Source organism: Aethalodelphis obliquidens, unplaced genomic scaffold (assembly GCF_003676395.1).
Source record: "Aethalodelphis obliquidens isolate GAN/ISIS:26980383/991018 unplaced genomic scaffold, ASM367639v1 scaffold75, whole genome shotgun sequence".
Lineage (NCBI taxonomy): Eukaryota > Metazoa > Chordata > Mammalia > Artiodactyla > Delphinidae > Aethalodelphis > Aethalodelphis obliquidens.
The window spans coordinates 3,827,888-3,852,623 of NW_020838019.1; the positions used below are offsets into that span (position 1 = coordinate 3,827,888).

General features: G+C 56.9%; 1 protein-coding gene across 17 annotated transcripts in view; it reads left to right on the forward strand.

The window, feature by feature from the left end:
- ADCY7 (adenylate cyclase 7) overlaps positions 1–24,736 on the forward strand; it is a 59,460-nt gene that overhangs the window by 20,708 nt on the left and 14,016 nt on the right. For 10 of the 17 annotated variants that reach the window (XM_027092171.1, XM_027092172.1, XM_027092170.1 and 7 more), the window contains 9 exons: positions 11,326–11,763; positions 13,110–13,313; positions 14,441–14,602; positions 15,456–15,605; positions 15,904–16,052; positions 17,089–17,200; positions 20,529–20,656; positions 22,045–22,203; positions 22,421–22,553. In XM_027092171.1, the coding sequence (XP_026947972.1) occupies positions 11,593–11,763; positions 13,110–13,313; positions 14,441–14,602; positions 15,456–15,605; positions 15,904–16,052; positions 17,089–17,200; positions 20,529–20,656; positions 22,045–22,203; positions 22,421–22,553 (1,368 nt within the window). In that variant the 5' untranslated portion in view covers positions 11,326–11,592. Of the gene's footprint in view, positions 1–8,621; positions 8,663–8,926; positions 10,226–11,325; positions 11,764–13,109; positions 13,314–14,440; positions 14,603–14,664; positions 15,271–15,455; positions 15,606–15,663; positions 15,700–15,903; positions 16,053–17,088; positions 17,201–20,528; positions 20,657–22,044; positions 22,204–22,420; positions 22,554–24,736 lie in introns of those variants that run through there. The other 7 variants (XM_027092161.1, XM_027092160.1, XM_027092163.1 and 4 more) reach the window with 5 other exon arrangements.

A 24,736-nucleotide genomic window follows, 5' to 3' on the forward strand; every position in this document is an offset into this window, starting at 1 on the left:
TGGCGTGCGTGTGGCTTTTCATGGCCCTGCTGTTGGGCAGGGCACACCTCAGGAAATGCAGACGCAGTGTTAGGAAGGAGTCTGGGCCTTGGAGTGGGCAGCTCTGAGTTTGAATCCCAGCCAGGAGGCTTTGGACGAGGAGCTTAGGATCCCAGAGTTGGTTCCCCTGGCTGGAAACAGAGGGAGAGCACCCCTAACCTGCCCTGGGGGTCTGGATGCAAGGACCTTGCCTCTTCCCTGCAGGTGCTTGGAGGCTGATGGCAGGGGCGCCTCCCGTCGGGTTTCCTGCCCTCTGTCTCCCAGTTGGGTTCAGGGTGTGCAGAGCGTGTCTGGAGGGCCGGGCGTTGTGTTTCCTCTCCTCTCCTCTCCACAACCCTAGAGGCCTTGGGGTGAGGACCCCGTGCTGCCTGGAAGCTCTCTCTGGCTCAGGCCCACCTTCCCGCTTTCCTTGACCCAGTGGACAGCTGCTCCCTTGAGGGTCCAGCTAGGCTCTGTGTGGGCGTGTGAGCCCACGCGATGCTGATGCTGCTTGTACCCCAGAAAGCAGTTCCAAGGTGCTGACGCTGCTGTATCCACCCCAGAGGCGAGGCCACTTCCAGGGCAGGGAGGGGGCCGGGGTGCCTTGACCTCGGTGCTGAGGCTCATGACAGAGTGGGCTGAAGGGGAAGGGGCAGGTTCTGGGCCCGCCCACAGCCCTTGAGGCCCTTTCTGCCAACTTGGTAGTACTTGTCGTCTTGACCTGGCGTGTTGTGCCAGGTGCAGCCCCCTCCCCGCCCCCCGCCACCGTGCTCTGCTTGCATCACCTCCACTGAATCCCCTCAAAGCCCTGGGTGGTCTGAACGTTATTCTCCCTTTCTTTCAAATGAGGAAAGTGCGGCTCAAGGAGGATAAGTAACTTTTTCAGGGTCATGCGTCTTAGACCTGATGGACCTGGGGCTCGTTTTCCTTTTCTTCTTCTTTCGTTTATAGGCTCTGTTTATTTTTTGTGTGTTCACATACATATTTTATAAATTTTTTTAAAAAGATTATTTATTTATTTTTGGCTGCGGTGGGTCTTTGTTGCTGTGCGTGGACTTTCTCTAGCTGTGGCGAGCGGGGGCTACTTGAGGTGCGCGGGCGTCCCATTGCGGTGGCTTCTCTTGTTGCAGAGCACGGGCTCTAGGCACGCGGGCTCTAGAGCGCAGGCTCAGTAGTTGTGGCCTATAGGCTTAGTTGCTCTGCGGCATGTGGGATCTTCCCGGACCAGGGCTCGAACTCGTGTCCCCTGCATTGGCAATTGGATTCTTAACCACTGTGCCACCAGGGAAGTCCCCAGATACATATTTATATATGTACACACACACACACACACACACACACACACACACACACACACACACACCGACAAACATGCCAGGAACACATCTTTCCATGTTAATAAACTTAGAGCGTCACCTCAATGATCAGTCGCTTTATATTGCCCTTTGGGTTTTTCTGTTAGGGTCGTTATTTTTTACTTTATGTATTTATTTAAAAAACCCTTTATTGAGGTATGAGTGACATACAAAAAGCTGTGCATTTTTATTGTATACAACTTCATAAGTGTGGCGATAAGTATACACCCGTGAAACCATCACCACAACCCATGCCATAAACCTGTCCCTCACAGCCTAAATTTTCCTCCCCCCTTTTAGTTTATCATTATTATTTTTAAGATAAGAACACATAAAATCTACCGTCTTGAAAAAAATTTTTTTAAATATATTTTTATTTAGTTTTGGTTGCATTGGGTTTTTGTTGCTGCATACGGGCTTTCTCTAGTTGCGGCGAGCTGGGGCTACTCTTGGTTGCGGTGAGTGGGCTTTTCATCGCAGTGGCTTCTCTTGTTGCAGAGCACAGGCTCTAGGCGCGCAGGCTTCAGTAGTTGTGGCACGTGGGCTTCAGTAGTTGTGGCTCTCAGGCTCTAGCGTGCAGGCTCAGTAGTTGTGGCGCACGGGCTTAGTTGCACTGCAGCATGTGGGATCTTCCCGGACCAGGGATTGAACCCATGTCCCCTGCGTTGGCAGGCGGATTCTCAACCACTGCGCCACCAGGGAAGTCTCTTGAAAAAATTTTAAGTATACAATACAGTGTTGTTAAAGATAGGCACTATGTATATGGTCGATCTTGTTTTTTCTACTGAAAACTTTAAAAAAATTGCATAAGCTACATTATAACAATAGAAATAGAAACTGAAAATGAGGAGGAGTAAGATTCGTTCACTCTGACAAAGCAGCAGTTTTGGTGTTTTTGTGTCCTGGTTCAGTCCTAATCCATTCTAGGCGTGACCTTCGCCATGTGGATTTTTCACAGGATGCCCTTCCACAGTATGGTTCAGGCTGCTGCATCTTTTTGATAGCTGCATTGTATTCCACTGTAAGAATGTATTATGATTTATCTTCCCCAGACTGATACACATATTGTTTTCAGTGTTTTGCAGTTACAGATAGTGCTGCAATGAATAATTTTGTACATATGTCAAATTTCACACATGTGAAACTGTTTATAGGATAAATTACTTGATGTAGGTTTGCTAGGTCAAAAGGTGTGTGTGTGTATTAGTGAGTCTGTTAGATAAGATGAAACTGCCTGCCCCAGACGTTGTGCTGAATCACACGCCCGCCAGGGGTGAGTGTGAGTGTCTGTTTCCCCCCTCCCCCCGGCCTAGCCAACACAGATTTATGAAATGCTCTGATCTTTGCCAATTGGGTAGGTAGAAATGGTTTTCCATAGTAGTTTTAATTTGCATTTCTCTTGTTATGGGTGAGGTCAGCTTCTTTCCAAATATTTAAGAGATTTGTATTTTTTTCTGTGAACTTTCTGTTCATCCTCTTCTCCCATTTTTCTACTGGGTTATTGTTCTTTTTGATTTGTAGGAACTCTTTACATATTAGGGAGATTAGCTCTTTAGGGAGATAAAAATTGCAAATGTCTCCATAATCTCTTGCTCATCTTTTGATTTTGCTTTTGATAGTTTTTACTATGTAGAAAAAGAATTTTTAATTGTAATCGAATGTATCAGTCTTTTCATTGTGGCTTTTAGGTTTTGTGTCAGGTTAGAAAGGACTTACTCACTACAGCATTATATGAGAATTCTTTCATGGTTTCTTGCTCTTTGGAAATCATCCTGGTATAAATTATGCCTCCAGCTTTCTCTCCCTTCTCTGGGCTCTGCTGACTTTTTAAATAGGCAACTTAGCAGTGCAGAAGTTAAGACTTAAACCTAAATCTTTCTTGCTCTTTCCAGGACAGTGGCTACTCTGGGTTAAATCTTCTGTCACCAGCAGAACCACTGTCTGGGTGGGCCATGGGAAGCCCAGTGTTCTGCCATCTTGGGCAGAAGTCGCACCACATGAGGTCCCTGAAGGCCAGCTAGACTTCCCCTTTCTGTTCTTTGTTATCGAGGGGAAAGGGATCAGGAATGAAACATGGGCATGAAAGTTTTCATTCTAAAGGGGGAGCCTAGTGAAGATAGTGCTTAAAGGAATGAATAACTAATGGTGGAATTTCAGGCAAGAGTTGGGGGAAGATATAGCTGTTCTTTCCAATATGGGAACCTGGTTGTTTAGTTGGTCAGTTAGTAAACATTGTTGCCTGAACACCTCCTGTGTGCAGAGCCATTTGCAGACACCTGGGGGAAGGGGGCACCAAGGTCTCTGCCTTCTGAAAACTTGTGCCTGGAGCTGAGTTTCCTCTTGACACATAGAAGGTGTTAGTGCACGTCTGCTGAAGGAGTGAATGCGTGACTCTGTCAAGATGCGTGAATGAATAGATGAACTCTTCTAGGCAATTACTAACCATCATTAGAGTTGGCACAGGAGATGGCAAACTGGATTTATTATCCTTGGCGGCTGGAGCCTTGCGGGGGAGGGGTGACAAGGTATTTGTGTTTTAGAGGAGAGATTGACTAGGGTAATGCCTAATCCAGAGGAAGAGTGGAAGGGAGGATTTCAGGAGCAAAGAACAATTCCCTACCCCACCCCTGGAATGAGCCCTCTGGGGCCAGATGGCAACACGCAGGCTTTTCACCTTTTCCTCAGTTCTCTTTGTTTTATGATTTAACCTCCGTTCCTAGCCCAGCCCAGAGCTGGGCCTCACAGGTTTGACATAACCATCTCCTTTGGCAGAGGGAAAACCGAGGCCCGGATCAGGTAGGGGTCACAGAACACGTTAGTGGCAGAGCTGGGACTGGAACACAGGTCTCTAGACCCCAAGACTGAGTGACAGCTTGTGGTCCCTAGAGGCTGGGGTAGAGTCAGCCTGGGAGTTCTTGGGGAGCAGGGCTGCCTGGGGGCATATGCTACTGGGGGCTTCGGCTTCTGCTCCTGCCTCGTGGCTTTGCAGACTGTCGCCAGGAGGTGGGGAGATAAAGTGGAGGGTTGTTAGGGGCTCTGCCCCCTGTGCACCTCTGTCTCTCCTGTTTGGACCTCATGGTTGGGCTTCCTCAGCTCTAGGAATTGAGCCATCCTTCTGGGTGCATTTGCTATTTTGTCCTCACAAACTTGGCCTGTTGGCCGTGGGACCTGTGCCTCGCTCTCCCCCGAACTTGGGTATCAGCACCTCAGTTTACTGATGAGAAAACTGAGGCCCACTCCTATGGCCAAGGGTAGCAGAGCTGGAATTTGAACCCAGGCCTCCTCCCTCCAGGTACAGCTCACCTGCGGAAAGGTGTGATGCAGCAGGTACTTCCGGTTCTGGGGGAGACTATTTTGTCTGTTTTCATCATCTTCCGCCCTAATGCCCGCCCCTCAGCCCCCTCACCAAAGCTGCCCTGCCTGCTCTCTGCACCTTTCTGCCTGACTCAGGACTCGAGTTGGTTGGCTCATCCATCTGTCATCCCACAAGCCTCTGCCGGGGCCTCGCTGCAGGACACAGACGTAAATCCCACCGCAATTTGGTGAGGCAGCTGCGGGGATGTTTGATAGACGTCTCGGAAGGCCTCCCGAGGGGCGCAGATGTCCAGGAGAGAATGGTATGGGGAGGGAGGTTAGGCCTCGGCACGAGCTAAGGCTTGGGGAGGCCCTTAGTCCCATGAGGTTTTCTGGGTGCCCCTAGGTGCCAGGCCGGGGCTGGTGGCTCTCCTTCACAGAGCTCTGGGTCTCCTGAGGGAGGTGGCATTAACATGAGGCCCTCAGCAAACAGAATGTCTGCCAGTGACCCAGCCCACCAGGCACTGGGCTGGCCTAGGGGGCAAGACAGTGCTGGTGGGTTCCTGGCTGCAGCAGTACGGTCACCTGGGCAGGGCGTGGGTACAGGGTCCGGCCTGAGGGGCTCGAGTGGGTCCTCTCCTCTCCTCAGGCCTGCCTGCCTGCCCCGCTTCACACCCCGAGGCCCCACTTCCCCTTTCTGGGGCCACCAGGCCCTGTACAGCTCTGGGGCCTGCCAGGGCAGGGCCAGAGGAAGCCAGGCTGGGTTCCTGCCAGTATTGCTTGGGTGAGGAAGTGGGTATCCTGTCTGTGTCTGTGAAAGCTGGGGTGGGCTAGAGCTCCCCCAGGGGTGTGGTAGGGCTGGGGGTGCTGCCAGAGCAGCCAGTTCCGCTGGGGAAGGATTTCCTGAGCACCCCTGAGGGCCCCGTCCTGCAGTCATAATTCGAGGTTCCAGCGCCCTATCTCCAGCAGCTCTTCTAGCTGAGGAACCTGGACCCCGCCTGTCAGTATTTGGCAAGAAGACCCCAGTCCTGTCTTGTTGCAGGGAAGGGAGAAGACGGTGTGTATGGGGTAGTTCAGAGGGCTTCCTGGAGGAAGAGGCCCTCCTGGATCTTGCTGGCTTCGAGGAGGCTCCCTGGCATGGCTGCCTCATCTTGCCCCTGGAAGGCAGAGGGAGGTACCTTGATGGAGTCCACTTTGCCCCCCACCCTCTGTCTGGGGCCTTGAAGGGGGAGGGCAGAAAGGGGCTGACATTTTGAGATGTTATGGGCTCTTTGAATGTCAGCATTGGGAGGGTGACGGGCAGGACCCTGAGTGACCTGTATTCAAATCTCAGCTCTCTTTTACTAGCTTTGTGACCTCAGGCAAGTAACTGAATCTCTCTTTGCCTCAGCTCCCATATCCATAAAACAGACACAGCAGTCTCACCTACAGGGCAGGGGTGCACATTTAGAGAGACTTCAGTGCTGGGTACACAGTAAGCAGTCAGTAGCTTTTGTGATGGTCTGTCCTGCTCAGTCACAGGCCCTGCGGCTGCGGGGAACTGAGTCCACCAGGATCGCTTGGGGGAGGAGATTGATTCCGCCGGTATCAGTTTCTACCTAAGTACATCCCTCCGCTCCCTAATTCCTCCCGCAGCCTTGGGCCCCCTGCTGCCCTGCTTAGTTTGGGACGCGGTGACAGAGGTATGAGCTGGGGTGGGGATGGTGAAGGGTTCCCCTCCCTGGCCGGCGTCCCTCCAGAGGAGGTCTTAGCCAGGACTGGCTGTGTCTGCAGGGGCCCGCTCTCACCTTTGCGCTAACTTCTCCCGACTGGGACTCATCAAGGGGCCACGAGGGCTTTCTGGACACCGCAAACTGGGCAGGAGGCCCAACATGGACCTTGGGACTCGGTTGCAAGTGCCGGAAGCTCACCCTGGCTTCAGCTGGGAGGGGTATTGACTGTCCCTTGGAGGAAATATCTGGGGGTTGCCTGAGCCTCAGACAGAGCTGCATCTGGCGGCCCCAGCGGGTATGTTCAGGGCTCTGTCTCTCATCATTTCTCCGGGTGGGCTTCCTTCTCAGGTGGGCTGTCTACTGTGGTGGCTCAGGTGGTGCCAGCGGCTCCAGGCCGCGGGCAAAGGGAGCATCTTTTCCTCGTGGGCCAGCAAACGTCCCAAAGAGTAATCTCGCTGACATGGTTTTGGTCACATGTGCATCTTGAAACCAGTCACTGCGGCTTGGGAGAGACTGCGCTGATGAGCCAGACCTGGGTCACGTGGCCCCTGAACCAGGGCTGAGAGAGGGGGAGAGGACCGTGTCCAGCAGGAGCGGGAAACACCCTCCCAGCTGGACCCTCGGGGTCCCCCTCCTCCGTGAGATGGGGCTGCTCCCTGCCAGAGTTATTGTGAGGTGTGAGTGACGGTGAGGGAGCCCTGGGAGCCCAGCCTCTCCAGGTAAAAGGGCCTCGATGTCTCTGCTCTTGGTGTCTTTGGAGTTCACAGAGGACCCGCGGGGTGTGGGTGAGGGAGTGACAGGGAGGCAGGGCCTGGCTTGACCTCAGGTCGGACTTACAGCCCGAGCAGCGCACAGTGCTGGAGAAGACTGGCCCGAGAGGGGATGAGCTTCCCATCACCGAGGCCTGCAAGCTGAGCTTGCGGCAACACTTGCTGGAGACCTGGCAGAGGGGTTCATCCAGGGCCTCGTGGGGCCGTCCCAGTTATCAGCTGAGTTGGCAACTGGCAGAAGAACTGGAGATTGGACAGAGGGGACTTGAAACCTGCCCTGACAGAGGGGCCTCTGGGTCTCCTCCTGGAGAGGAGCTGGCCTGTGCGGGTGCCTCTCGGTGCTGGGTTGTCTGCAGGAGGGAGAAGTGCGGCCCTTCCTCCCAGCCCTGCCTCGTTCTGCCGGAGCTGGACGAGGTCCCTGGGGGGCCTAGTCTCCGTGCCCAGTACTGCCCGTTGTCTGCCTCCTCTCCCGCCTGCCGTTGCCCAGGAAGTGGCCTAATTAGATCCCCAAGAGGAGTGTTTACCAGGCCTGAGTTCCCAAGACTCTCGGAATCTTCCAGCTAATCCCTCTCTCTCCATGCCTGGCTCAGCCCGGCTTTGTGTGCCTGGAAGGGCAGGTTGGCATCTGGGGGTGAAAGGCTCCATGGTGTGTGTGTGTGTGTGTGTGTGTGTGTGTGCGCGCGCGCACATGTGCACACACATGCACACTTGTGCATGTCCTGGCCACCCACAGCTCTGCTCTGGGGGCTTTGCCTGGGGGATGGAGCAGCTCTGGGGAGTTGCCTTGGCTCCTTGGAGTTTGGGGTTTCTCAGCCTGGCAGTCCCGGTGCACTGGTGTTTGCACCAGGCCGGAGGGACAGGCAGTGTTGTGTATACTTCTGACAACTGGTTCAGTCACTGGGACCTGCTGCTTCTGGAAGGAGCTCCATGGGGAAGCCTTTCTCAGTTCAGTAAGACAGTGAGGCTGGGCCAAGGAGCCCTGGTTTGGTTTGGAAGCTGGCAGACTCAGGTTTGAATCCCAGCCCTTCTACCAGCCAGCTCCAGCTGTGTAGTCTTAGGCAAGGCACGCTCCCTCTCTGGGTTCAGTTTTGCATCTGGGAAATGGCTGTAACACCTTGGCCTTAGCAGGTTATGAAGGCGAGAGTGGAGGTGGATGTGCAGGCACCTGGCGTGACAGCATGGCAGCTGTTTTACACGTGCCCTGGAGTGGGGGCTTCTCAGGGCAGGGACCTTACCTTGTTTCGTGACCCCTTTAGCACAGGGCTGGGCATATATGGTTAGTACTCAAAAAATGCCTCTTGTGGAACAAAGACTGGTGAGTATAGCTTTAGAGGTGGCAAACTAGTGGGCTGCGCCATGCAAATTTTATAAATTTTTAAAATTGAAGTAATGTTGATTTACAGTGCTGTGCAGATCTCTGCTGTGCAGCAAAGTGAGGCGGTTACACATATATTTATGTTCTTTTCCATTAGGTTTATCCCAGGAGATTGGATATAGTTCCCTGTGCTATACGGTAGGACCTTGTTGTTTATCCCTTCTAAATGTAATAGTTTGCATCTACCAAGCCCAAACTCCAGTGCATCCCTCTCCCTCCCCTCTCCCCCGGCAGCTACAAGTCTGATCTCTATGTCTATGAGTCTGTTTCTGTTTTGTAGATACGTTCATTTGTGCCATGTTTTAGATTCCACATATAAGTGATATCATTTGGTATTTGTCTTTGTCTTTCTGACTTACTTCACTTAGCATGGTAATCTCTAGTTGCATCCATGTTGCTGCAGATGACATTATTTCATCCTTTTTTATGGCTGAGTAGTATTCCATTGTACATATGCACCACATCTTCTTCATCCATCCCTCCGTTGATGGACATTCAGGTGTTTCCACGTTTTGGCTGTTGGCACCAAGCACAGTTTAGAAATCAGCTGGCAACAGTTGGAAATCAGTATTTCACGTAGAAATCAGATTTGTAGCTTTTGTCCAAACACTTTGCACACTTTGGCGGTCCTGGCCCAACCCCCTCAGGGTTGCCTGGGTTAAACAGGTAGTTGCCGAGGCTTGTAGACACCTGCCTGGGCCCAGAAGGAGCAGAGGGGCCAGGACTCCAGGCAGACAGCCCCTTCCTCCCCCACCAAATATGTGGTTTTCCCATTTTGTTCCTGGGGTTTGAGGAACAGGAGCTCCCAGGTGGAATAGTGCCGCAGGTGACTCCCGATCCAGGGTGGCCCCAGGTTACTCAAGGCAGTTGGCACTCACTGGGGGACTTCACTCAGACTCTGGGATTCTGGGTGCCCTGCTATTTTGCCTTTGGGGGCTCTGGACCAACTTTCCTTCACAGCTTCCACCAGTGGCCATTTGCACCCTTTGTGACTGCCCTGAGCCTTCCCATGTCTTACCACCTCCCTGCCCCCTGCCCTGTCCTGGTTCCTATCGCTGATGCAGGCCTGGAGGATGTTGGGGGCCTGGACTCCTGGTCCAGGGCTGCTCCCTTGACACAAGCTTCCTGCTGGGAATATGTCAGCCACCCCAAGCCCCAGTCGCTGCATCTAGGGATTGCACATTTTTTTTGGTAACTTTCTCTCCCTGGAGACTGGGAGCCCTAGGGGGAGAGAGAGCTAGCCTGACACACAGGAGATATAATGGGCTTGGTGTGCCCTAGGCATGGTTAACGAGCTGTTTGGGAATAAACAAATGGGCAAATAAATGAATGGTGCTGGGGAAAGAGGGAGCCCCTCTGGGCTAAGCATTGCAAGCCTGGGGTCCGCTCTCAACTTTGTCATAAAGGGTCCACCGTGTTCTTCTCTGAGGTGCAGTTTCCTTATGTATGAAGCGGAGCTTGCAAGGTTCTTAAATTCTTGTCAGTGGGCCCTTTTAGAAAAATTCAGTCTTACGTGGAAGCTTAACATAACATGAATGCAAGGGGTATGCTCTGAGTGAAGCTGGCGTTAGTGTCTGAGACACAAGACTCACTGAGAAGTTCCAGTAATCGAGTGAGTGAGGTCTTTGCACAAGAACCATTGGAACAGAAGAAAGCCTGCGAACAGACTTCACATGCATGGCCACCTGACTTAGGACAGAGGTGCGTCCACTAAAACTCTTGAAGGAAGGATGGCGGTTCCACGAAAGGCTGGTGGGGTAATTAGATATCCATTCAGAAAAAAGAAGCTTGGTCCCTGCCTCACACCATACACAGGAGTTCCTTGACATGGATCGGAGACCTACATGTGAAAGTAAACTGTTCAAACTTCTAGAGCAGTGCCTTCCAGTAGAAGTTTCTGGATAATAGAAGGGCTCTATCTCTGTGCTGCCCAGTGTAATAAACGCTAGCTGTGTGTGGCTGTTGAGCGCTTGAAATGTGACTGGTGTGGCTGAGGGGCTGACATTTTTTTTTTTTAACTTTCAAAATGTTTTAAATGTAATCATCAAGCTATTATTATACTCAAAAAAATTAAGTGTCATTTATTAACTTAATCCCACCTTCAGTTCACATTTAGATTTCACCAGCCGTTTCAACATTTTTTCTGTAGTTGCAGCTTTTAAAAATCAAAATCCAGGTAAAGTCCATTATATCGCATTGGGTTCGTAAGCCTTTTAGATTTATTTCATTCTGTCACACCCCCACTCTCTCTCATGGTACTGACTGGTTAATAGTGGGTTATTTGTCCTGTAGGCCAGTAGTTTGCAAAGTGTGGACCAGCAGCTTCAGCAGCTTCTGGGAACATGTGAGAAATGCACGTTTCTTCTCAGGCCCCTTCCAGTCCTACTGACACTGGCGATGCAGCCCAGTGATGTGTGTTTTAACAAGCCCTCCAGGATCTCTCCTGGGTACCACTGTTGTTGACTAGCCCACGTCGTACATTTGGCCGCCTCCTGCCACCATTTGTCTTCTCCACGTAGCCTCTATATGGGACTGAACTTTTAATTTCACTTTTAATAAACTTAAATTAAATTTTTGATAGTCACATGTGGCTAGTGGCTGCTGCATCGGAACGCGCAGTTCTCGGAAACACAGGAGACCAGCTTTATGACCTTGGGGTGGGCCAAGCTTTAAAGACCTAAAAGTTAGGTTTGGTTAAGGTTGATAAATCAGACCTGGGGCTATGAGGCCTGGCCTTGCTCTCGCCCGATGCCAGCCTTCCCAGTCCAGGTCAAATCTTGGTCTGCTTTGTGTCTCTGCAGAGCTGAGGACCCTGCGTGTCTGTTCATTCGGGCCTGGAGGCAAAAGCAGATGCGGGCTCTGCAGTGAGCGAGGCCTGGCGGCTGGAGCAGTGCAGGCCCCGTGTGTCCATGGAGCTGCTGGCTGAGGGGACTCCTGCCCAGCTCCGCCTGCCAGGCTCGGAGAAACCAGAGGCCTAGGCGCACAGGGGTGGGTGTCGGCAGACAGATGCTCCCCAGGCTGCGGGGTTTCCTGCGTGGACTGCTGGGCGGGTGTGCCAGAGGTGGAGGATGCCGGCCAAGGGGCGCTACTTCCTCAACGAGGGCGAGGAGGGCCCCAACCACGACACGCTCTACGAGAAGTACCGCCTCACCAGCCAGCATGGGCCGCTGCTACTCACACTCCTGTTGGTGGCCATCACTGCCTGCGCCGTCCTCATCATCATCGCCTTCAGCTACGGGGTGAGTGGGGGCAGCCCGTGGGCGTTGGGGGCTTCCCTGGGCTCCAGGTCTCAGCTCTGATGCTTTGTACTTGTGAGGCCTTGGGCAAGTCATTACCTTCTTAAAGCCTGAGTTTCTGCATCTGTAAAGTGCTACAGAGCATATTTAGGCTGGAGGAAGACACATTTTTTATTTTAATTTTTAAGTCTGGGCTGGTTTTAGATGTTACATTAATTTGGCCAAATAAATTACCCTCACTTTTCTCCACAATGGACTTTGATTTTACTGAAGGCCTGTGTATCACCGCTCCCACTTCCAGTACCGTGGCAGACATCATGCATCAATCCCAGCACTCTTTCTCACGGAGCCGGCCGGGGTGGGGGGTGTGTGTCTCAGAATCCTTCTTAAGACAGCAGGCACCACTGATATTATCTCTGCCTTAGGCCTCGTCCTGCTCTAGCCATTACCTCTGCGTGGCTGTTGAGCCCTTGAAATGTGGCTAGTATGACTGAGGAACTGAATTTTCAATTTTATCTTTAATTGTTGGAAATTTAATTTTGAATAGCCAAATGTGGCTAGTGGTGGCTGTATGGGACAGTAAAGTTCTAGAAGAAGACATCAGAGACTACAGGCTGTTAACAGGGTGATATGTGTAAGGTGGCCAGCACCCAGTAGGTGCTCTGCCGGTGCTGCCTGTATCTCTGTGGATGTAAATCCCAGGGCCTTTGTTTTGTCATCCGGCACATAGTTACTGAGCACCCACTGGGTGCTGGCCCCAGATTAGTCTCTGTGCTCATGGAGCTTACGGGCCTCTGGGGGAAACCAGGTGCTGTCCACCTGTCAACGTCTTGCCTGTTACCTTCTCCCCACAGTGCCACACTTCTGTACCTTTCCTTCCGCTCTTCCCCTGTCTGGGATGCCTTTGGTCGTATTTCCTCATAAACATCCATTCATTCTTTATGAGTTAGGAGCACTGGCCTCTCCCCCAGGAGGCTTTGCACAGCTTTGCTCCTGTGCTCTTGTACCTGTGCCCTGCAGGTGTGCACAGAGCTGCTGGGGACCCCGGGGGACGCCTGAGGGGGAGGGGTGGGGAGTGAGAACGTCATAGGGCTGGGCCCCACAGGTGACTGAGGAAAGGTGGTGGTGAAGGCACCCCTAGCAGAGGCAATAGCACAAAGCCTGAGGTAAGAAAGAACTTGATGTTTAGAGGGAGGATGGCCACCACCCACGTGGAGGAAGCAGCCAGTGACCTTGCTTAGGGCAGGCTGGACAGGCTAACCTGGCAGGCTTTCTGGAGGAGGTGGCACCCTGCTGGGGAAAGCTACCGCATTTCTGTGTGTGTTCTCCCCCCCGCCCCCTCCCCCCAGGACCCCTCCAGACACCAGGCTGTCCTGGGGACGGCGTTCTTCACGCTTGCCGTGTTTGTGGCTCTCTACGCGCTCGTGTATGTTGAGTGCCTCGTCCGCCGGTGGCTCAGGGCTTCGGCGGTACTCATCTGGGCCTGCCTTGTGACGCTGGGCTACGTGCTGGTGTTTGACTCATGGATGAAGGAGGCCTGTGACTGGGAGCAGGTAACAGGGCAGGGGACCCTGGCGCCCCTGGGGGCTGGGGGCTGCCAGCCAGCTGTGCACTCTGGGCATCAGATCCCTTCTGGAGACCGGCCGCATTGGGTGTGCCAGCCACGGGCCCTCCCTCTCTCCGGGCTGTGGTTCTGTGACTGAGATGGGCCCTGGGCTGGTCTTGTTCTCTAGCCCTGTGCTGATGAGATGGGGGTGAGGTGGGAGAAGAGTGTCCACTTGAATGTCTGGCTGCGCTCTTTCTGGAAATGACACATTTCCAGCTCAAAGAGGCACAAAGGCACAAAGTGGCTCACGTGCCGGGAGGGGCCCAGGGCTTGGTCTGCGGCTTCAGCAGGGAGGCCGGGTCCCGAGTTCTCCCGGCTCTGCTTGCCTCTGTGCTCTTTCATTCCCTGTCAGGCCACCCCCAGCTCGGGACAGAGGTGCCTGCGGCACCTCCGGGCTGCCCGTCCATCAGCCTACCCAGGCCAGCTGAAAGAGACGGCCCTTTCTCAACCAGCTTGAGCTGCGCTGGCTGGCCTGGGGCATGGGCCCAGCCCTGGACGGTCATTGTCACCGGGGAGGGGGGCGGCTCTGACCACTGGGGCTGGGTCCTGTGACTGGGGTGGGGTGAGGCTCGGGCAAGCCATGCAGGTGGGAAGCTCGGGGGAGGGTGCCGTTCCCAGCAGGGGTGGGAGCGGGTGGGTTGGGCGGGGTGGGGGGGGTGGGGAGCAGCAGGGGCCAGCTCAGAGCATGGGCGGGGCCGGTGAGCTGGGCTGCTGGGGGTGGCAGTAGTTACCATTCCTGCGGAGGGAGGGCCGTGGGCAGTGGGCACCAGGCGAGAGCTCGCTGGGTCACGAGGGCGGCGGAGGCGCAGCCTCAGCCCCAGGTGGTAAATCAGCTTGTAGGGGATGATGCTGGCTGGGCGTCGTTTTCTCCTTCTATCCTGTGTCTGTCGCTGCCTCTCGCCACACAGGGTGGGGAAGGGGCCGACCTGAGGGCCGAGGGCGCGGGGAGGGGGGCGTAGCCTCAGAGTTCAGGCTTCCAGGGCCATCCCCGCGAGCCGGGGCTGCGGAGTGACCCCAGCTGGGCCCCGGGCGGGGGCGGCGTGGTGGCCGCGCTCACGACGCCTCTGTGTGCAGGTGCCCTTCTTCCTGTTCGTGGTCTTCGTGGTGTACACACTGCTGCCCTTCAGCACGCGGGGTGCCGTCGTGGCCGGGGTCGTCTCCAGCACCTCCCACCTCCTGGTGCTCGGCGCTCTGATGGGGGCCTTCACCACGCCCAGCGTCCGGGTAGGGCTGCAGGTGAGGGGCGTGTGGGTCTGGGCGCGCGGGGCCGGCTAAGGCCTTGGGTGGGGCTTTGGTTTGGGCCGAGGGCAGCCAAGGCTGGGGCGGGTGAGTTGGAGGCCTCGGAGACAGAGGTGTTTGCCGACGGGTGGCCTCGAGGCCGGGCTTCGTCCAGGTCGGCAGGTGCCCTGCCCTGAAGCCTTTTCTTTGCTGGCCTGGGGTACCCCGGAGGCTCAGCCCCTCCCTCGAGCCCTGACCCTCGGGCCTCCTTCCTGGGTCCAGCGCACTACTGCTGGGTGAGGCCCTGTTCCCGAGGTTTCGCTCGTTCAGCCCAGAGCCCCATCTGCACAGGGTCGGACGCCGCGTCTGGTGTCCTTTGCGTTGAGTGATTATGAAGTTAGTGGTGACGTGCAGATGTGTTTTCCTCCTGAGCAGGCCTGGTGTCTGGTCTGGGAGGTGGGGGCCCGAGCTCTGGGCAGCCAGCCTGGCCCTGTGCCTTCTGTGGCTGTCCTTGGCTCTCCCTCTGGGCTCCGGGCTCTGTGAGGGGCTGTGCTCCTGCCGCCCTGGAAGCGGCTGGCTGCTCTGGTCTCTGGGGCCTGAGCCCTTCTGCACCAGGGAGTGTCTGGCGGATGCTGAGACAGGCCTGAGTCCTGGTCCTGGGGTCACAGTGACCTACTAGGAGACCAGTGAGTCTAGGAGACCAGTGAGTCTGAACCTGTTTCCCTGCCTGCCCACCCCAGGGAGACTGCAGCCTGAGTGGGTTGGGAGGCCAGGGATCGGGGAGGGGGTGCCGTCACCAGCCCAGCAAGGGGGTCGGTGTCCTGGGGCACGGGCCAGGCCTGACACTGAGCCCGCCACGGCCCGCCCGCAGCTGCTGGCCAACGCTGTGGTCTTCCTGTGCGGGAACCTCACGGGCGCCTTCCACAAGCACCAGATGCAGGATGCCTCCCGAGACCTCTTCACCTACACTGTGAAGTGCATTCAGATCCGCCGTAAGCTGCGCATCGAGAAGCGCCAGCAGGTGGGACCCGCCTGGCCCTGCCCGGCCCCCCGGCTGTCCCCCGGGCCCCACGCCCTGCATCCTTTCTCTGAGGATGTGCTCACTGAACGGCACGGTGAGGCGCCTGGGGCACCTGGCCAGACACCTGTGCTGGTGTCATCCCGGGGGCTGCTGGGGACACGGGAGGGTGTGTGCCTGCCGGGTTGGTAGCAGGGTGTAGGCCAGCAGCAATGGGGCACGTGGTGGGCAGAGGGGCAGGAGGGCAGAGAGGATGGAGACCCGGGGCCTGACGCCGCCCTGCCTGTGCCCCACGTGCCAGGAGAACCTGCTGCTGTCCGTGCTGCCTGCCCACATCTCCATGGGCATGAAGCTGGCCATCATCGAGCGGCTCAAGGAGCGCGGGGACCGCCGCTACCTGCCTGACAACAACTTCCACAGCCTCTACGTCAAGCGGCACCAGAACGTCAGGTGGGTGGCTGGCCGGGCCCGTATGCACAGTGTCTCCCAGGGCGGCCCCGGCAGGTGGCCCGCTGCCCTCCTACCTGTAGGCCCAGGTCCCAGCCCACACGGGGACTGGGGAGAGGTAAATCCAGGCGCCTCCCTGGGCCTCAGTCTCCCACTTGTTCCCCCAGGGGGTGGGGGCAGATTAGATTAGTATTGGGGGAGATCCACTGCCCCCTAAAATTGTGAAACTCTGTGCACGAACGTGACTGTTGGGAAGAAAGGGGTCTTTTCAGATGATTCTCAAAGGGGCACAGGCCCCCCAAAAGGAGATGAAGCCCCACCCAGGTGACCGCCAGGGACCCCCCAGTCCTGACACCATCTCTGACTGATTTGAAGGGGCTGCAGAGTCTTACTCAGCGGCGCTGACCTGAGCAAGCACAGATGTGGGCGCTGTGAGCTCCACCCTGGTCCTCTGCCTGCAGGCTCAGCGTTACCCCCGAGACTGGCCTGCTGCCTCTGGGTTGTGGATGGTCCAGAACTGTAGACTCAGGAGCGGGGAGATCTGGCGCAAAATGCAGCTCTGGCTTCCCAGCAAGTCTTAACCTCCCTGGGACTCAGTTTGCTCGTCTGTAGAATGGGGTTCCTACAAGGGCAGTGTGAGGACTAGATGTGTGAAAGCGCTGGGTGTGGAGCTCAGCTGGAGGGAGCGTGCAGTCACATCTTACCAGGGCTTTAGCTCTGAAGTCTGCGCAGAGGTGAAATCCAGGTATAGGGAAGGGGAGAAGTTCCCAGGTGCCCGAGAACCCACCTGTAAGGGCTCCGTTCAGTCACCTGTGGTGAGGCTCTAAAGGGGTGGGGGTTCCCGAGGGCCCCTGCAAACTGGGGCTTGTTTCATTTTGCTTTGATGTGAAGCCTCTGGAACTTTAATTCATCCTTATGGTGGGGGGTTTCTCTCCCAATCCCTGGCGGCAGAGGGCTCGCAGGGGTGATTGGGTGCAGGGCTGGCAGATGCTCAGGGGCTCTTGGCCCTGACTTTCCTGCTGGCCCCCCCTACCCCCAGCATCCTCTATGCTGACATCGTGGGCTTCACGCAGCTGGCCAGCGACTGCTCCCCAAAAGAGCTGGTGGTGGTGCTGAACGAGCTCTTCGGAAAGTTCGACCAGATCGCCAAGGTGAGCCCACTGACCTGTGCTGCCTCCCCTCCGCTGATGGTAAAGTCAGGAGCCCTTCCCACCGCATCCACAGCGTGTCCGGTGTCCAGCGCTGTGCTGAGATGGGTGTGGGGAGGCCTGGGCTGAATTTTAGTATTCAGTCAGCAAAGCTTTCAAGTGCCCCATGGTCAAAGTGGATGTTGAGCCAGGATCCTGTCCCCCAGAGTGTGAGGCCTCTGGGGAGACTGTCAGTGCACACTGGGGAATGCACTGGGCTTCACGAGCTTAGAGGGGGACTCCAGAAGGCTGCCTGGAGGAGGACACGGCTCCATCCTCACTACGCAAGGTCAGCAGCCTCAGCCTCAGCTTCCCCTGGGAGCATGGGAGGACTGTGGGGTGCCAGGCCTCACCCAGAATCTGCCTCTTGACAAGATCGCAGGGTGAATAGTCTGCACATTAAAGTTTGAGAAATCTAAAAAGAAACTGAAGAGGAAAGGGAACAGTGTTATGGGCAGACGGAACAGCATATGCAAAAACCTAGAGAAGAAAGAAAGCTCTGTGTGTCCATGCAATGAAAGTGGCTCAGTGTGAGTGGGACAGAGTGTGTTGGCGGGGAACATGGTCACAGGGTCAGACATTCAAGGACTTGAGGGCTGAGTTGAGGAGCGGGATTTGACCTCAGGACCCTGGGGAGCATAGCAGGTGGCAAGCAGGGAGGGCATTGGGCAGGGAGAGCCTCCAGGGTTCGGCCAAGGCAGGAGGGTCTGGAGACCAAAGAGGACTGAGCTGAGATCTCACTGTTTTGTCTTCACAAGCAACACCCAGCTCCAGGGGTGTGTGTAGGGGGCTGGGGAGGAGCCTTAGTTATTCATTAATTTACCACCTGGTCCGGGGACCTGCTGAGTAGCAGCCCTGGGCTGCCCTCAAGTTGCTCCCGGGCTACGTGCTATGTGGTTGGAAGAGGGGTACAGGGGGTAGGACTTGGGGGTGCTCATTTAGCCCAGCCTCAGGTGGTCAGGAAGGCTTCCTGGAAGTGGTAGCCACTGAGTAGAGACCCAAGTGTAAGATTTAGGGCAGTGGCTCTCCATCCTGGCTGCGTGTTTGAATCACATGAAAAGCTTAAGTAAAACCCCAGTACCCATGCCCGCACCCATGAGAGTTTTTCAGAGCCTCCCAGGTGACTCCATGTGCAGAGAATCGATGGTTTAGAACTTGACGGGAACAAGTTCTGGCCTCGCACTCAATCTTGGGAGGGACTACCTCACCAGGAGCAGGCTCCACCTCAGGAGATGAGCTTCCCGTCACAGGAGGTAACCAAATTACAGTTGGACACCACTGGCCAGGGGTGCTCTGGAGAGCTGTCCCCCCTGGGTACTGTAGACTGTGTGACTCTGAGGGTCTGTTTAGCCGGGAGCCTTCCTTTAGGAGCTTCCTTCCTTCGTGATTTCTCTGGTGGAGGTTCCTAGAGGTTGGGCCTTATGTGGGCCCAGGCTCCATCCTCACTACGCAAAGCCACAGCTGGCTCTTCCCCTGCCACAAAGCCAAGGACCTGCCCTTGCCCTTTTGGACACAGCCCGCTCTCCATGGCAGGCCCAGGAGGCAGCCTCATTTTATAGATGAGAAGAGGGAGGCTATGGCAGGTGCCAGTCTTCAGGCCAGGGTGTCCAGTCCCTGGGCAGACACAGCAGGCAGAGCTGGTCCCAGCCTTTTCTCCTACCAGCAATCAGATTCCAGAACTGTAACCTCCTGGCGAGAGCCAGGGCCTCCTCTCAGAGGTGTCCGCATTGCGTCTGGGCTCAGGCATTTTCTGTCCCAGCACACTCACGCAACTCCTCCAGTTTGTAAGTCTCAGAGGCGCGGGGCAGAGCAGCCTGGGGAACGTGGCCTCCGTAAATCCCTGACAGCAGGGCTGGATCCAGACTGTTATCCTGCGCCTGGCTCTGGAGGAGACAAGATAAGGGCAGCGGTGCCCTGAGCCCGTGCCTGGGTGTCCCAGCCCTCGCCAAGCTTCTGCTGCTTTCTAGGAAAGCACTGTCCTCACCCACCTCCGTTAGGCCATTCAGAACTCAGCACGTACCAGACGGAGCACACCGGGAAGCAGCTGGCACACACTCAGATGGGTCATTGCAGGAGGGCTTAGGAAGGGGACTGCTCACAAAGGCCTGGCGGGTAGGGGACCTCGAGGGAGGCATGGGGCCTGGCCTGGTCATTGGCGCTGGGTGGCCACCCACAGGCCTGGTGGGCATGCCAGGGAGTGGGCACTGGATCTGGAGACAGAGGGTACCCTGGTTCTAGGGGCCAGCCCTCTGGGAAAAGGCAGGAGGGAGCTGGGGCAAGGCTTCACTGGAGCCCAGTAGGCAGCTTCTCCTTCCTGTTCCCTAAAACCCCACCGTCAAGGCCTTGATATGTATGGCCACCTTTGCTAAGGGCTTATGGAGGTCGAGTAGCTGCAGCACCACCTCAGATGGAACCTCAGACAGCCGACCTGGGCCTCCCCTTCCCCTCCAGGGGCATTTTTTTTACGTGACCCCACCCTCTCTCCCCACTCCCATCTTTCGTCTCTGTTCTTCCCCCACTCCCCAAACCCTGTATCCCTAGCAGCAGAGTCATCTCTTGGGTCACCTTGACACCTGCTGACCCCATAGCTTACGGCACCTGCTACCTCTGTTCTCATCCCTCCTGCTCTCTCCACTCCACCCACACTGACTGCTGTGCTGTGTCTCAAACACCCTTCTGGCCTCAGGGCCTTTGCACATGCTGCTTCCTTCTGCCCAGATGCTCTTGCTCCAGATCCTGGCATGGCTTGCTCCCTCAGTTCCTTTAGGACTTTGCTTGAATGTTACCTTCACTGCGAGGCCTTTCCTGGCCTCCTGGGAACTTCCTCTTCCTTCCTATTCCTCATTTTTCTCCATAGCACTTATCATGGGTGTCTGCAGATTTTATTTATGTAGCTTAGTGTCCAGCTCTGCCACCGGCTGCAGGGATTGTTTTCTGTTTTGCTCACTGCTGTGTCCCAGTGTCTGGGCCGGGGCAGGGCACTCCGTAGATGCTCAGACATTGCATAGATGAATGAAACGAAGGTAGTGCCTCCCTAGAGGCCCTCAGGTGGCCGCCCTTGGTTAACACTTGCTTTTATCCCTGACACCTGCTTGGGGTTCCTCCTGCAGACCCCCCGTGTTCCCCGTCCTTTTGCCGGGCCCAGAGGCAGCTGCTGGTGGCTGGTGCCCCAGGAGAAAGGCCCTGGCCAGAAGAGAGCCTGGCTGACTCTGGAGGGTGTGGGGAGGTGGCCAGCATGCCTGCTCCCTGGCCCCTGGGCCATCTGCTGACCAGGCCTCCCCTTGCCCTGCAGGCCAATGAATGCATGCGGATCAAGATCCTGGGCGACTGCTACTACTGCGTGTCAGGCTTGCCTGTGTCCCTGCCCAGCCACGCCCGCAACTGTGTGAAGATGGGGCTGGACATGTGTGAGGCCATTAAGTAGGTACCATGCACAAGCCTGGGGCACTGGGGCCTGTTCCCACGGCGGGCCCCTTCTGCTCCCCAAGGCATGCTGGGGAATGCATTGTCCCTGCTTTGCATATGAGGAAACTGAGGCTCCAGGGGCGCAGGAGGCTTACCTGGACCACTCAGCAGTGTGTTTGCATCCCTCCCTCTGGGCCCAGTGGGACTCCGAGTTCCAGAGAGTCTCAGAGCTGAGGGCCATGAGGGCGGGCAGCTGGGCTCCGTTTCTCCGGAGGCTGAGCCTTCGCAGCAGCAGGGGAGCTGGCAGACGCAGGGTTGGACTCCAGGCCTCCGTCTGCTTCTGGTTCCCCCTGTGAAGACCCTAGAGTTGGGGGACTAGCCCTCAGCCTCCTGCGGCTCCTTGCCACCAACATCCCAGCTCCCCACAAGGCTCTCTGGAGCCCGAGCAGCCGTGGTCTGTGGTGGTCAAGCGGGTGGCGGAGGGCCAGGCGGGCTTGGCCAAACGGCCTAGCGTTCGGGGCAGAGCCGGGCGCGGCTGGGCTGCCGGGCAGCGCACAGCTTCCGCGCAAACCCAGCTGCGGCTTGTCCTCCTGAAGTCTCACCAGAAAAAAACCCGGTCAGGGAGTCGGTCCAGGTCACAGGCTGGCTCTGCGTCACCGCCTGTGTGACCTCGGGCTGGTGCCACAGCCCTGGGGCTTACTTCCCTCCCTGGAGCATGTGGAGGTTGTGCGGGGCCCTCTGCTCCCACTGGCTTTGACCCCGGCAGGCTCGGTCCATCCCTAGCCCGTTGGCGGACACGTGGCACTGGCTGCTGCCCAGGCCCTCACGCTCTTATCAAAGGGACCCGGAGGCCTGCTCGTGTTGGGGGTGCCTTGGGCCCCAGGGAACTCTGAAGTTGGGGCTCCTTGTACTAAGTGGTGCTGGCAATCCCCAGTACTCCCGGTTCCCAGAGATGGGGGTGTGTAAGGCCCCCCAGGGCTGGCCCCACGTTCCTTGTTTCTGCTGGGTTTGGGGCAGTGTCTGGATTCCTCTGCAGACTCCAGCTGGGGCTGCCAGGCAGGGGTAGCACCCAGTGATAGTGTGTTAGGGCCTCCAGCAGGAGCCACCGTGACCAGTGACAGTTGGAATTCCTCCTCCTTTTAACAGCCTTTGAGCTTGGGGCGGCCACATTCATTTGCACACTCCTAGACATGGGGGGCTCATCCCCTTGCAAGGAGGCAGCCCCCTCAGGCTGAGAACGTTCTCTTCTGTGAGCTGGGCCTGCCCTGTTCCCATACGCTCCCCGCACCCTTGCTCTGCCCCCACCCCGTGCCACACCCCCTACCAGGGGCCTTGAGCCTGTCCTAGGGTTCAGGGCCCCCCAGCAGCCCTGGCTGGGGTGGGCTGACAGGCCTCTGCCCCAGGCAGGTGCGGGAGGCCACAGGCGTGGACATCAGCATGCGTGTGGGCATACACTCGGGGAACGTGCTGTGCGGCGTCATCGGGCTGCGCAAGTGGCAGTATGATGTGTGGTCCCATGACGTGTCCCTGGCCAACAGGATGGAGGCAGCTGGAGTCCCTGGGTGAGGCTCAGCTGGATGGCGGTGGGGTCACAGGTCTGGGGCTGACTCTGGGCTGCGGTGGTGGGGTATCAGCATGGGGTCAGAGAGGGAATCAGCGACCTGAAGGTGGGGGGAGCCCTCCCAGGGTCCGGCCTGCTCAGCCCTGCCTGCTGTGCACCCCCGGGTGGGTGTCTGCCCTCGCTGGGCCCTGCTGCTGTCTGACTCTCGTCTCCCCCAGCCGGGTGCACATCACAGAGGCGACGCTGAACCACCTGGACAAGGCGTATGAGGTGGAGGACGGGCACGGGCAGCAGCGGGACCCCTACCTGAAGGAGATGAACATCCGCACCTACCTGGTCATCGACCCCCGGGTACGAGGCTCAGCTGCGGCAGGCTGGAGGGCGACGCTGGGGCTGTGCTTGGGAGCAGGGCCCACGCCCGGGGCATGGCCCCCGTGGAGGGAGAGGTGGGGCCCGCCCGGGGTAGGAGGCAGTGCCCCATTACTAGGCATGGTCTAGGCCCCAAGGGACAACTTCTCTGGGCCTCAGTGTTCTGTTCTATGAAACGGGGATAACAACGGCGCCTACCTCAAGAGGAGAAAAAGCTAATCTGAGTGAAGCCCTCCCTGTCAACTGGGTGCGTCATAAATGTTCTAGAAACAATAGTCACTGTTAGTTTATTTTCCATGAGGTTGTCACTAATTGTCCAGATTTTCAAAAGACACGTTTTAAAAACACGCTTTGGATGGGAGTCAGGGAAGCAAGGAATGGCCAGGGGGCCAATAGGCAGGAGCCCCTGTGTGTCCTGGGCTCTTACCCGCCGCGTGCACCCGCCCAGGTTCTCGGTTGGCCCCACTCCCTTCAGGACCCCGTGGTGAGGAAGGCTGTGAGCCTGCTTCTGGGCCGTGGGCCCCGGGCCTGCGCCGGCAGGGGCCTTTCGCTCCCGCCCGTGGGAGGCCAGCTCGTCTGGGCCCTCGGTGAATCATCCTTGGGGCTTGCTCAAGAATGTCGGCAGTGGCTGGCTCCTTCCAGCTCTGTCTCACTCTGGCCTTTGCTGTCCTCGGGGCTGGCCCGCCTGCCAGTCTCTGGGGCAGCCGCGGGCCCGCCTGTGAGCCTCCCCCGACACCCTCGGGCTTCATCCTGCCGACGTTGCCAGTGCGCCCTAGGTGGGTCAGCCATGCTGAGCGAGCGTCGGGGGAACCCCTCCTGGTACCTTGGGGCTGCTCCCAGCCCACTATCGTGGAAACCACCCAGCCCCTCCCCCGGGCCCTCCACCTCTGGGCCCCCCCCCCCCCCCCGCCCCCCCCCCCCCCCCCCGCTTCCTTCCTCCCCCGCCCTGTGCCAGCCTCCTGTCCCTCCACTGCCAGGCTCTTTCCACTGCAGAGCCCTTGTCACTGCTGCCCCCTCCGCCCAGAGCCCTCTGTCCCAAATGCTCCTGTTTATCCTTTTTACTGTTTATTGTCAGTGTGAGCTCCACGGGGGCAGGCTCGGGGTGGGGGTCCCTCTACTCCAGGCTTCAACCCCCGGTCCTAGGACAACGCCTGGTACAGAGCAGGGCCCCAGATAGCTTGTGAACGAGTGAAGCAGAGCCCTTGACCCCGAGGTGGTGGCAGGCGTAGTCCTGTAACCCACCCCGCAGGGCCGCCGGATCAGCAGGTATGACCGCGGGCGCCCAGTCAGACTCGTGTTCCAGATGAACAAGGGAGAAGGCTTTAGTACGAGTGTCTCATGCAGGGTTTACTGGGCACCCTGTCTTCTATCTGGCAACGCTCCCTTCCCCCATCTTTGTTTAATTTTATTCATTCCCATAGTTGAAAATTCAAAAAGCATGAAGGGTGTGCTATAGAAAGTTTTTCGTGCATCCCTGTTCGCCGCCGGCACGTCCGCCCTGACGGGGACCCGTGTGGTGAGAGGTGTCTGTGCGCATCTAAGTAGAGGGGGAAAGACTCCTCTGGCCTCTCTGCTGAGCTGGCGGTAGCGCCTCCACCAGTGTGAACTTTGCTTCACCAGCGACATAACTTGGAGACCTTGCCTTCTGCGCACAGAGACCGCCCTCATCTCTTCTCATGACTGCTGCACGCACGGCGCCGAGGCGTGGTGGGGAGGTCCTTTCCCAGCTCTGGCTTCTGTAGGCTTACGTGTGTGTGAGGTGCCCCAAGGGATGAGTGTCCAGAGGTGGCTGCTAGGGGGCCCGTGGCCGGTGCAGGTTGCAGGTGCCCTCCCTGGGCCCTGCTTCTCAACAGGTGCGTTTTTGCTCAGAATTGATGGATCATCAGGACCCGTTTAATTTTTAGGGACAGTGTCTGGCTTCCCTGCCCTAAGAGAGAAGTGGCAGTGACCTTGAACTTGAAGAGCTGGCTGCTGTGTAGGCAAGAGTTGCTGACGGTGGAGGGGGAGGCAGAGAAATGTAACCTCCCCAGACCCCCAGGGCAGGTCACTCACCCCAAGGCGCAGCTCACTCTCAGGACCCCAGGGCTCTCTTCACAAGGACTGAATTCCATGCCATTCCCTCTGGCCTGGCAGACAGACATGGCTCAGAGTTTAAGAATGTTTCT